This window comes from Hermetia illucens, chromosome 2 (genome assembly GCF_905115235.1).
Source record: "Hermetia illucens chromosome 2, iHerIll2.2.curated.20191125, whole genome shotgun sequence".
In the NCBI taxonomy this organism is placed as follows: Eukaryota; Metazoa; Arthropoda; class Insecta; order Diptera; family Stratiomyidae; genus Hermetia; species Hermetia illucens.
This window is the reverse complement of record NC_051850.1, coordinates 112,494,014-112,507,148: the sequence shown is the minus strand read 5'-3', so window position 1 is coordinate 112,507,148 and position 13,135 is coordinate 112,494,014. Positions and strand designations below refer to the sequence as shown.

The 13,135-nt window shown below is 40.2% G+C and overlaps 1 protein-coding gene across 9 annotated transcripts in view; it reads right to left on the bottom strand.

Annotated features, from left to right (window-relative positions):
- The window catches only part of LOC119648352 (voltage-dependent calcium channel subunit alpha-2/delta-3), a 78,046-nt gene that overhangs the window by 32,948 nt on the left and 31,963 nt on the right, over nt 1–13,135 (bottom strand). For 6 of the 9 annotated variants that reach the window (XM_038050054.1, XM_038050056.1, XM_038050055.1 and 3 more), the window contains one exon: nt 12,789–12,842. The exons of the other annotated variants lie outside the window; for them this stretch is intronic. In XM_038050054.1, the coding sequence (XP_037905982.1) occupies nt 12,789–12,842 (54 nt within the window). The remainder of the gene's footprint in view (nt 1–12,788; nt 12,843–13,135) is intronic. 9 annotated transcript variants of the gene reach the window in all.

Here is a 13,135-nt window from a genome sequence, read left to right as displayed (position 1 = left end):
AAATAAAGTTAATAACAGTATATTTCCACAGTTTAGAATTTTAGCCGATAAAACCCCCCTTATGTCCATCCCGGAAGTACAGAGTTTGGCATGTGTATAAGGGATAACATTATGCACAATTTAGTCAAGTTTGAAGAAAATCCACCCATTATTAACAAAGTTATAGGGGTGAAACGTATATGACGTCATCATCCCATATCAATTCGTCAATACCACAACGAAGTAAGTTCAAAGAACTATTTTGTTTTAGTTTTTAGTCAGACATGTGTGTATCCTCCCTGAAACAGATTGTTACCACTCTGTTCCCTCACCACGAAAAAGGGGAAGGCAAATTTTTGTCCAGTCAAATGACGGCATAATACCGCCTGTAACTGTGGAGGAGCTGCGGGAAATATGTGGTAGGTTCGGTGACAACAAAGCCCCAGGTTTAGATGGCATCCCCAACCGAGCTTTGAAACTGGCAGTGAACACTAGACCCGACCTTTTCGCCAACACCTTCGAGGCGTGCCTAAAAGAAGGAATATTCCCTGCCCAGTGGAAAAAGCAAAAGTTGGTGTTGCTTCCGAAGCCTGGCAAGCAACCTGGAAACTCAGCGTCGTATCGTCCTATCTGCCTGTTGGATACAATGGGGAAGATGATGGAGAGAGTCATTTACAACAGATTCCTGCCTATCGTCGAAGCCAGGAATGGTTTGTCGGAACGCCAGTTTGGTTTCCGACGCGCCCACTCTACGGTGGACGCAATTGGCATGGTGGTAAATCTGGCAAAAGGTGCACTGATTTCTGCTGTGCCGTGGTGGCGTTGGATGTCAAAAACGCATTCAACTCGGCCAACTGGAATAGAATTAAAGGGGCGTTGGCTGACATAGGTGTCCCCGGATACTTAGCGAATTTGGTGGAAAACTACCTCTCAGAGAGGACTCTCTGGTACGGGACGGATGAGGGCCCCAAAGAGTACATTGTCACAGCCGGGGTACCACAGGGATCGGTACTTGGTCCCCTGTTGTGGAATATCATGTATAATGGGGTGCTTGCTCTTCCCGTCCCAGAGGGGACTACGATTGTCGGCTTTGCCGATGACCTAGCTGTGGTTGTTGCAGCAAAACACCCAGAAGATGTGGAGGTTTACGCAACAGAAACAGTGAGAGCGGTAAAGTCCTGGCTAGAAAAGGCCGGGCTGACCCTGGCGGACGCGAAAACGGAAGCGGTCTTAATAACGAAACGCAGGAAAAATAACACTGTAAAAGTGGAGGTCGGTGGACATACGGTCTTATCAAAGCCGGCTATCAAATATCTGGGGGTAATAATTGACACCAAGTTGAGTTTTAGGGAGCAGCTAGAGTATGCATGCCAAACGGTAGCCAGTGCCACCACGGCACTTGCAAAAATGTTGCCAAATATTGGTGGGCCGAAACATTGCCGGAGGTTGGTGCTAGCCGGAGTGGTGCGCTCCATCCTGCTCTACTCGTCGCCTGTGTGGGCAGAGGCGCTTGCAAACTCTCAGAGACGGAAGCAGGTGAACTCGGTTTACCGGCGGATGGCTTTGAGGGTTTGCAGTGCTTTTAGAACCACATCAGAAGAGGCAGTATTGGCGGTGGCAGGCATGATCCCGGTTGACATTCTGGGCAAAGAAATGAGTGTCCTGTACAATGCAAGAAATATGGAGGGGCATGCACAGAGTAGAAATGCGGCAAGGTCAGAGTCGCTTGATCTCTGGCAACGCAGATGGGACGAGTCTGCGAAAGGTCGGTGGACGCACAGGCTCATTCCCAACATTAGGGTGTGGCTTGAGCGAAAATATGGGGATACCAACTACCACATTACCCAGTTCCTCACGGGACACGGAGGTTGCTACAGACAGTATCTGCACCGCTTTGGGTTGGATGATTTTCCGAACTGTCCCAGATGCGATGGCATACCGGAGGATCCAGAGCATGTGATGTTTCACTGCCCACGATTTGCGATGGAAAGAAGGAGCTTAAACCAGGTGCTGGGCAGGAGCGGGACCCCGGAGAGCTTGGTTGCTGAGATGCTGGAGTCCGAGGAGAAGTGGCTTGCGGTTGGCTCCGCAATCATCCAAATGCAGGAGGAGTTGCAGAAGGAACAAAGAAGGAGGAAAGCTGCAAATAGGAGAAGGATGAGTGCCTAAGAGCAAACCTACCCCGCGAAGTAATACCTCTATGGTGGTCCCGTGGGGCTGGGGCTGGAGAGACCGGGGGTGGTTTTTAGTGGGTGTGAATCTCACACGCGCCCGCTGTTGTTCCGCCGTTCGGGCGGCGGAGCTGCGGCGGACGTGTCTTTCTAAGATTTTCCACCTCCGTGTACGCACAAAAAAAAAAAATGTGCTAGTGAAGTTTGCAGGTAGTGTCTAATTCAGATAGATATATTTGTACATTAAACCATAATATGTGTGCTATATATGTACACATGTATGTTTTTGGGCTATGCTTTTGGGCACGCGGTAAATCGGAAATATGGGTACGATCAATTTATATATGTGCATATATATGTACAGTATTCGGAAATTGGCAGTTTGTTTGTTTAGGGTGAGGATAATATCTATGGTTGTAATATGTACGTATGCCTTGTAGTTTGAAAAAATATGAAGTTTCTTACATAAGATGAACACAAAATCTTTATACCTGAAGCGCGAGCTCCCGGTATTCCGACTTGTTTAATATTCTTTTGGAAAAGGGGTGGCTTCTTTCTCAGAGTGTAGGCCCTGTATCCCTCCCTATGGAGCGAATTTCGGACAGTTTGAGGATGAACTGTCACTAAACTTTTGTTCTCCAAATTCTGTGTGATAGTTGTTGTTTTCGAATATTTTAAGTTACGAGACAACCGATTATTGTCCATTTTCGGGCCTTTACCGCGCGATACTTGTAAGGAACTAATCGTTGCAGGAGATGCTAGGAAGCCCAGCACTTCTAGACACAATACGAAACATAACGGTACTCTTTTTAATCCGTAATCACGTTACGTGTTGCCGATAAGAAATGATAACTCGAAGTGTCCAAGTTTTTGATTGGGCAAAATAATAAAAACAATAACAACGGTAGAAAACACACATGAAATATTATTCTTTTCTCTTTCATAACTCATTTAAAAATATCAGCTGGTTTTCCAGATATTTGACTTCAAAGTTTATTGCCGTCACTGTCCATCTTTTTAATTGGTTGACTGTATGTAATAGTTGGCATATTTCCCACCGACGTTATTTGCTAGATGCAATCAGTGTATTTAATATCTCTTATCGGTAATGAGCATGGACTGAGTCTATCTTGGAGTGGCAAAAGAAATGGCATGATTCACAAAAAAGACGCTGCACCCCTAATATCATTCTAGATGGTTGAAAGTGCATCAAGTGACCCATGAAGACGTTAGTAATTTCTGGTCGGTAGTATAGTACATGCTTGCCATATCCATATCATTCTCAGAAAAGTGGAGCTTGGGAAGATATAAGGGCCAACAGCAGGAACTGTGTTATTAGTGAATCGTAATGAGCGATTCGTGGGTTTAGCAGGCGTGAAAAAGGTGGTTTTAGTGAGTAAGAGTCTCACATATTTGTATTGTTTTGAAAATTTTCATTTTCTAATGACAACAAACCAATCTAAATAATGTATGTAGACATTAGGTGGATAAGAGAGAAATCCGATCCCTGGCTACTGAAATTCATAAGGTCTTACTATGTGTATGGTGGAATATTCGATACATTATCCACTGGCAACCACTCCCCTAACAGCGGGAGTATGCTGCGGCCCGCTACAGCCTATTAAGGCAGCCTTAAGGAGCAAACATCCATCTCTGGTGAATAGAAGTGAGTGCGGAGTTATGTTGGCGGCAGTTGCCCCAACCCCCGCACTTTCCTGACCCTTTTAGATTTTTGCTGGTAGCGCTTCCTAGAAAATAATTTGAAAATATAAGATTTTTTTATTGAAGGCGCTCTAAAAACTGGACTTAATTTCTACTTATTCTAGTAATCTGAATTTTACAAATAGGGGATTTTGTTGCTACAAGAGCATTGGTAGCAAATAATACACCACGAAGGAAACTTTGGTTTTGCCATGCCAACGGTGATAAAATTAAAATTGTGGAACATTATATTCAGGACATTATCTGACCGTCGGAAAAATGAAAGTCATTTGTATAACAAACATAATGAACAAAATTGATAACATAGAATATTTAACTTTTTCAGCATAGTAGAAAAATGTTCCTTAGTTTTAGGCCTAACGGAAATACTACACTCTTATGATGATTTTCTTTCCCTGTACATCGTCTTAAAGTTAGGTTTTCACAATTTAAGCTCAAAAAAGTAAAAAGCGCATGCAATGAATAAGGTAATGTGCATAAAAATATTGTGATGGCATGAAATGTACACCCTAACCCTCTACTAGTTCTAAAATGTTATTACAATCCCAATTCCCCAGCTAACCATTCTATGTATTATAGTTGAGTTGTGTGAACTGTGTATGATTTGACCTAATGAATATTTGAACAACTCACTGCATTCTGACACAGGATTCTCGCAGATTTCTCGAAATCCAAATTGCTTCAACATCCAGGTGAAAGATAATATTGGAAAAATTAGCTAAATGTTAAACTCGTCTTTGTGGTAACTCGATCAGCTATATCTGAACACTAACCAAATTGTGCTTTGCTTCAAAGTGAAATGCTTCGGAAAATCCCTAGTGTTCCACTCAATGTTTCGATTGTTGTCTACTTGATTTAGGATTGCAATTGTTACTATGTTAATTCCTCAATGACCATGAGTTCCATCCTGGACTCGGAAAGATCCTTTACGTAGGAGGATTCCAAATTTGAATAGATCAATTGAATTCTTTTTAGTTCGTTGTTCACACCGCAGTGCAAAATAATTATAATAAGGATATGAGGTGGATGTTTGAAATCAAAGTACAAATAATCAATCGAGTGACCTAGCAAAGACAAGTAGCTGACCTTCAACTTCAATTCAGTTCAAAGTTATATACTATATTACACCTTTGCTCCCACTTATAATCCTTTTTGAAATATGTAGAAGTCGATCGACTCTGGACTCCGTCAGTTTATTTATGATATGTTGCATTATTCATATTCAAATATGTGCAAAATAAATAGTGCCGTTTTGGGTAGACATTCATATATAGTGGGTAAGAAAAAAAATGTATATTCATATAGATTTTACTAAAGTTTCTATCAGGTGTTCATGTGTATATATTGAGGACAATGTGCATTCTTCTATTCAAATATCAAATGCATAGGTACAAACGAGGAACTATGCGTTTATCGCACTATACAAGGGAGTGAAAAATATTTTTAAAATTTGTGCAATGTACTTAACAAATCGGTTCGGGTGATATTAGGACAGCTTAGATATTTTTCCATAAACAATTTTTGTACTTGTAAGGCAGAATTCCGCATAAAGACCCTGTAATGTAAGCTATTATTATCTACCATGTCGCACATACATACACACATTTATATTTTTTATGAAAACGTTCAGCCTACAGTTGTCAAACTGTACTAGAAAATATCATTGTTAGTCATAGATCTGTTCGTCCTTTTTAAGGTTTTATTCATGTTTTGGCAAAACCTAATTGTGTTCAATCGATACTCTAAATTTAACATAGAATAAATCATTTCAAATTATCTCTACGTTCGTCCCGCCTATGTATCCAGGAGCGGGTATTCCCAGTATAGGACAACTTTTATATTTTCGATTACTTACCTACTATACCTTACATTTTGACTACTGCTTTTACCACCTTTCCCCCCACGCTATCCTCTTGAGAAATTATTTGTGCAATTGCAGAGAGGAGATCTTTAGATGTTTGGAATAATTTTACCTGCGTCTATTTAGCTTGTTCGTTTACGATCTGCAGAGGCTCACTCGTTGTTGAACGAGCTGAAATTTTAGGGAACTCCTCTTTCTGTCTTCTATCATACATTGTATGTAGTCACTTGCTATATTGAGTTAAAATCTCAGAGGAATTTTAATCCAATGCGGACTTCGTCAGGGTTTCATTTGTCATTGATACTTTTCTTCTCGTTATCGGTGACGTACTTCATGTTGCCTTGGCTGGAGGACGTTAAGAGATTCAATGGGCGATACCATATTTCCTCAAACACCTGGACTACTTTGGTGAAATCTGCTTATTCGTGGACATTGGCCAAATGGCTCTGAAGAGTTTGACTAATAAATACCAAAGAAACCAAGGTCATTATACTATTCTCATTTAGATCAGTGGGGAGAAAATTGAGGATGTTGAACAATCTTTGCAATCCATGGTAGCGCTGCTTCTGCCGACGACGGCAGCGAATTTAATGTTGCTAGATCGGTCTACGCTGCTTTACCAAAATCTGGATATGCAACCATGTAAACCCCATCATCAAGTGTTAATGATGCGATGGGAGTAAAACATGAAAAGTAACCGTTGTTGTTACTCCAAAGCTTCAAGTTTTCATCAACTGAAAACTGCATCGCGCCAACGGAGTATTCTGGCCTGATGTAATATCAAATCAAGGACTTTGTCCGCGAACGATGAATCCGGTGTAGACCTGTCTTAATAAGGAAGTCCAGGCATCAGGTCCACCAAATCGATTTCCCAAAAAGTTGTCTAGCGTCCTGGCCTACGCGATCGCTCCATCTCAGGTAGGGTCTACCTCGTCTTCTTTTTCTACCGGGCTGGATCACCCTCATCCATATGGATTAAGTGATCCGCCCATCGCAACTTATTGAGCGGGATTTTATGCACAATCTGACGGTCGTGGTATCGCTCATGGATTTTGTCGTTATGTAAGCTACAGAATCGTCCATCCTTATGTAGGGGCCAAAAATTCTTCGGAGGATTCTTCACTCGAACGCGGCCAAGAGTTCGCCTTTTTTCTTGTTAAGAACCCAAACCTCTGAGGAATACATGAGGATTGGCAATATGATTGTCTTGTACAATAAGAGCTTTGACCTTATGGTGAAACAGTTTTTGTAAGCTGAAATAGGCTCTATTGGCCGCCAACAACCGTGCGCGGATTTTATGGTCATAGCTGTTTTCTTTTTTCATTTTCGAATCTAGATAGGAGAAATTATCAACGGTCTCAAAGTTGTAGTGTTCTATCTTTATTTTTCTCGTTTGACTAGTGCGATATGATGTTTTTGGTTGGTTGGTTTTAGCTGCCGACGTTGTCATCATTTCGTCTTACTTTGATTGATGTGCAGACCAAGATCTCACGCCACCTGCTCAATCTGGATGAAGGCAGTTTGTACGCCTCGGGTTGTTCTTCCTATGATGTCGATATCGTTAGCATAGACCAGTAGTTGGGTGTTGTTTCATCGCATGCTGCAGAGAGAAAATCTGATTTGCTTCTGATCTGCCTGGCCTCTTTGGTATGGGCCAATGATCTTCTGGGCGTATAGGGCAAGATAGCGGAGAATATCTTGTAAATGGTACTCAGCAACGTGATACTTCTATAATTGCTGAACTAAGTGATATCTCCCTTTTTATGTATGTGACAGATAATGCCTCGTTGCCAGTCGTCAGGCATTGATTCGGCCCACTCCTTTAGCGTAAGTTGATGAACCAGTTGGTGTAATTGGTCGCCTCCACCAAGTATGTTTAACCAAGCCGTTGGGCAGCATTTGTCCGTCGTCTTCAGTTGGCGAGACCGCCAACTTCCCGATACTTATGTTGTAGAGCAGTTCATCAAAATACTCAACTCATCGCTCCAATATGCCCATTCTTTCGGAAATCAGATTTTTCTTTTTGTTTCGGCAGGATGAGCATCGAGGTGTGAAGTCGCTTCTCCGATCAAAGAAGTTCGTGATAAGTCTGTGCCCGCGTCCTTTGAGAAAGCAACATTACTTGATGTGCGGCATACCTCCGTTCCGTTGCAAGCTTAAATTCATCGTCGAACAAGTCGTTCCGTCTTTTCTTTTGCGATTGGGGCAAGTGTTTTTGTGGCCTTATTAATGATAACGTTTTTCAGGTGATTGTGAAGACTATTTGTCGATGCTTCATCTCCAAGATTTCTGTTGACTGCGGTTATTGCGGCATCTATTTCCCCCAATAGATGTTGCCAAGGGCGGCGGTGCTATGGATGGCTGCAGTGTTAACTTTCCCCTGATTGTCAGAGGGGATTCTAGGTGCTGTTGTTATTCGAGCCCGGAGCACAATGCCAACGAGGTAGTAATCCAAGTCTATATTGGCCCCCCAATATGTTTTGATATTCATCAAGGCGGAGAGGTGGCGGCGTTCGATCAACACGTGGTCAATTGCTTAAATATATTGCCAGAAAAGTGTAATGTACGGTTTAGGGCAACCAAATATATTCGTCCGTTAACTTTCTCAGTCTTCAATTTATACTTGTTTGTATCTGAATGTCGGGACTTTTTTACTCGTTATTGTTTTGTAAAAACCCGGAGACTTCCGTTATCGCTATTCTTTTACCCAATTCTCAACACTCATGCAAATTGCACACCCTAGTTCCGTGAATCGTGTAGCGTAATATCATTTGATTATATTTAAGGCGTATTTGTAACCAAACGTATTTCATTTGATTTCGTTACTCAAACTGGATTAACTCTGAGGTTTCGTAAAGTACTTTATTTAGTTGAAATATGTATTTACATTTGATAAACCTTAGTGAAAAATGATTTTGCGATGGTCTAGCCGTAGTCGACCTAAAAGGTGAGATAAGAAGACTATATACAGGAGAGTCAACTTCCAGCACATTGTTCGAAATTTTATGATGGAGAAAAATCATTGCGCATGCTCGAATATTGACGTTAGTATTAATACCGTGTATGTGATGCAGTGCATTTATGTGGGGCCACATGGTTGCGAGTATGTGGTATTGCTAAGCTGTTTATGACTTGGTACATGGGATGCATAAATGCACAGAAAAAAAACATCTGAGCACCATCGACACCTCAATACACTAACCATATGGGCCACGGGCTAGTAGCAACCTCGCCTCTACTCCGAAGATACACAACGACATTTCTTGTATGCCTCTGTACTAGCCAGGCTCTGGAATGTAGAGGGAGGTGGGGTTCTTTTGAACACTTCGTGTCATTTTAAGAAACTTCACGTGCTCTTAAACTGAAGCGTGGATCCCCACCAAAACTTGAAAAACAAACGAAAGGGATATCACACAGAAGAAAACACAAGAACTAAAACTGGAAAATAAAAAAACACAATAATGATTCGATCGCGCGTGGAGCAGTAAAATCCGCGATCGAGAGGGAAGATCCACAAGGAAACATATTCTCAATCGATGATTTTCCTGCCTACTCTGCCTTCGCAATCTCAAATCATAACACTGGAGGACGCCCTTACTTTTCCGTCCAAGCGCGTGTCGACGGAACACTTCAATGGTGCTTCAATATTTGCGGGTGGACCTACACCGTCAATTTCGTCAAATGTTTAGTTTTTGAGATTGCTCTGCCCTCTAGGTATAGCATGGCTTTTAGACCAGACATGGCTTTTAGACAATAGATTAGGGTATCTTCAAGGGGTAGGCGATTTTAATTGGTTAGGAGAGTAGATGGAGGGTGTGCTCATCCAAGCTGTACCAAAATAAATGAACTTATTGCAAAATGGAGTGTGTTTTTCTCATGAAAAAATTAGTGTGTGATTTTTGTCGTCGCTTTCCTGGTCATGCGTGGATAGCACCGTTCATTGTATAATAAGGTCATCCGATTTAACCGTCCCAGACCTCTTTTTGTGAAGTTTTTTGAGGTCGCGAGTTTAGGTGAACAAGCCCTAGATTCTTGAAGTCCTTCGAAACAATATGTATCAAGAAATTCAGAACTTATTGCTAGAAGTGAGACCATGGAAAATACCATAAAATTGGTCCAAATGGTAATCAATAAATGTCGAATTAAATATTAACCACACAAAGATGTGAGGTGGAGAGTTTTCACTTGTTAGCAAATTGAAAGTGAGGGAGAAGGCTGAATTTAGTGGCATGTTCACGAATAATTTCATAGAGGATTGTTGCGAAGATGCGCATTAATACCGTATAGGGCGAATATAAGAGAGGATGAGATTTAACTTTTTTTCCAGATCTGAATGGTATGGGAAGTTTGCTGTGAGGTGCCATTTATTTCTGATTTTGGCAAGAAATAGGCTGTTTTTTTAAGGCATTTCTAAGATTTCGTGTAAACACAAAACTTTATTAAAATCAGTTCAATGTCTATCTGCCCGTTTGTCTGCCTGTCACACCCGTTTTACTCAGAAACGGCTGATCCGATTGCTACAAAATTTGGTGAAAACATGTGACCTGTGTGTCCCTTTATATGCTGCGAGTGGCGCCATTTTATATAGAATTTTAAGTGGGGCCCCCATACTTATCAAATGAAACGACTCAATTTGTACTTTTCGAAACTGATCTCTTTTCTGATATTGGGTGAAACATAGGGGAGGTAGGACACAAAATGTGAAACAGGTCTCTTTCTCAGAACCTACCCAACCGAAAAATTTGAAAAAAATCACCGTGATGAAACTATATATATATAAAATCCAGGTCTCAAAATACATCCCATTTCGTTATCTGCACAAACAAAGTTAATAATAGTATATTACCATGTTTTGTAAATTTACTGGAAAGCCTGCCTTAAGTTCATCCCAGGAGTACAATTTGACATCAACATAGGTAATAGTATAGGACATAATTCTGAAAAGTTTGAAGGCAATTCGACTATTATTAACAAAGTTATAGGAGGTCAAAGTTTCGGATTTCAGGTAAATTTCTGTATGACGTTTTCATCATATAAAGTGTACTTAGGTGAACGATGGGGTCGTGGGAACGTTTTAGTTTTTTTGACTTTTTTTTTTATTTGCATTTCAGTGTCAATTACCCCAGGTAGACATGTGTATGTAGATGTATTTGCTAATTAAGCTTGCCGGTAGTAACCAATATAATAAATATGTGTGTTCTGGTTACCAGCAGTTTTTAATTTTTGTACCTAACATATATGTATATGTATGCTTTTTTGCACGGAGTAAAGTGGAAATACGTGAAGATACATTACCTCAATTTAGATGGGCACTTATATATGCAAGTATCGTCATGCGATAATAGACAATGTCTGCTTATTTAGGGTGAAAACAGTATTCATGTCGTAGATTATCGTATGTACATATATGGATCTTAAGGTTTGGCATAATGGATGAATGGAAAATCGTGCTTGGCGAGTTTCTCATATAAGATGAACACAAAACCTTTAGTTTTTTAACATTACAGATAATCTAGATGTGCGCAACAAGAAGGCGCTTATATCAGATTCGAAAGAGATTAGCATTGGATAATAGCTTGCTTGCGTCCGATGCTTCTCGCAGGGGTGGAGATCTTCGACCTCTCAACTTCAACATCGACAGCTGCTTGAGCTCCGATATCACAGCAAATCTCGGCAAATGCAACGTAGTATGCGTGGTGAATAAAGCAAATTCATTATTGTAATCAAGCAAGGATATTAAAGGTTAGATCCTCACCCACGATCATGGGCAGTTGAAGAGGTGGAAGGGGTTCTTCATTACGGTTCTCAACCGATAACATTTGATGAAGATCCACTCCTTGTGAATGATATGACTAGTCATTGTAACAATGTAATTAAGCGGAGTAAAGCGACAGTTTTCTCTCTCTGCAGGACTGCTACTTCCACTTATTGGTGGCAGAGATCTTCCCTATGTAGTGAAAGAAGGGGATGATGGTTAAGCTCCAGAAGACGGGCATCCGCCTTGAGTACGAAAATGAGAGGTAATAACTAAAATAATCCTAGAACCCATCAAAGGACACTTTGAAAGCTTGATCGACAGAGAGTAGGTTGGTTCCCATTCTGGATCATCCCTTTGGATCATTTAAGAGCAGTGTGTGCAGTTTTGATGCGCATTTCTCCCGCTCTTCATTGATTTCGAAAAAATTTCGCCAGTGTGAATAGCTAGTGTGCGCTTTGTACTGACGGGGCTTTCTGGAGAAACTAATAACTATTATCAAATTGACATACAGTGGCGCAAAATGGCACTGAACACGCAGTGCTTGCATTCTTTTAAAAATCGATATATGCGATTAAATATACTAGAGTTGCCTCCAATTAAAAAAACAATTTTTTTCTTTTTACTTAGCAGTTCAAAACCAAAAATCACGAATACGTTGTTTGTTATTATTTCGCATGTTGCGTTACATACTAAAGTCGAGGTATATTTTCGAGCGTCGTAGGACTTTTAATTACAAATACTGTTTTCTCGTTGAAGACAGGTAAGAGCAGCTAAATTTTTTTGTCTAGATTTTTATTTACTCTAATCCAAACTGGATTCCTGTCTACATTCTTCATGTCATGCATGACTATTAGATCAGATATTTGTTTTCATAAGGGCAGTATGTATTTATGTATGTGCGTGTTGTTATCATTTTAGCTGGATTGCCCTTTTATTGTAAATTAAATAAAATTTAAGTCAGAAATTTGGAGATATTAAGAATATAATTAAATCCGTAGACATGGGAAGAAAGTAACGTTATAAATTAGTTTAATGGGGGCTATAATTCGTTCTAGGGACTAGGAGAATCAAAATAAACTCACATTTGTGATATGATATTATTTGACTTTCCTGGCAACAACTATATGGGTTGTGACCATGCCTTACAAGTGTGCATTATTTTTATGCCTAAAAAATTGCTTATGGAAAATCACCACTCTATTTGCCTATATTCTCCAACTATTCCAATAAATAAGTGTGTGGACTAATAATTTTCTTGAAAATGTGATCGTTAATTTCATTCACGAACTGTACTCACAATAATAGGATTCCTTATCAGGCTTCGATGAAACACGGCCCGAACTTGAGTTAGCTGTGAATTTGCGATTCATAATAATATTTCCATGATGATGATGGTAAAGTATAATTGATAATATAGTTGAACGAATTAGGAAATAATGACGGTAACAAAATAAGAGAATGACTTTCCATGAATTATTAACGTAAAGAGCGTAGATTTACTGTTTAGATGTGGTGATATTGTTATGTTGACGAAAACAATATTTAGAAAATAATTCCCAAAATGCTTTACTTTCGTGTACCTCTGCTGAATTGTATTTTATGTTTCAAAGAACATTTCAGAGCAGTTAAAAATTCAATAGGGCC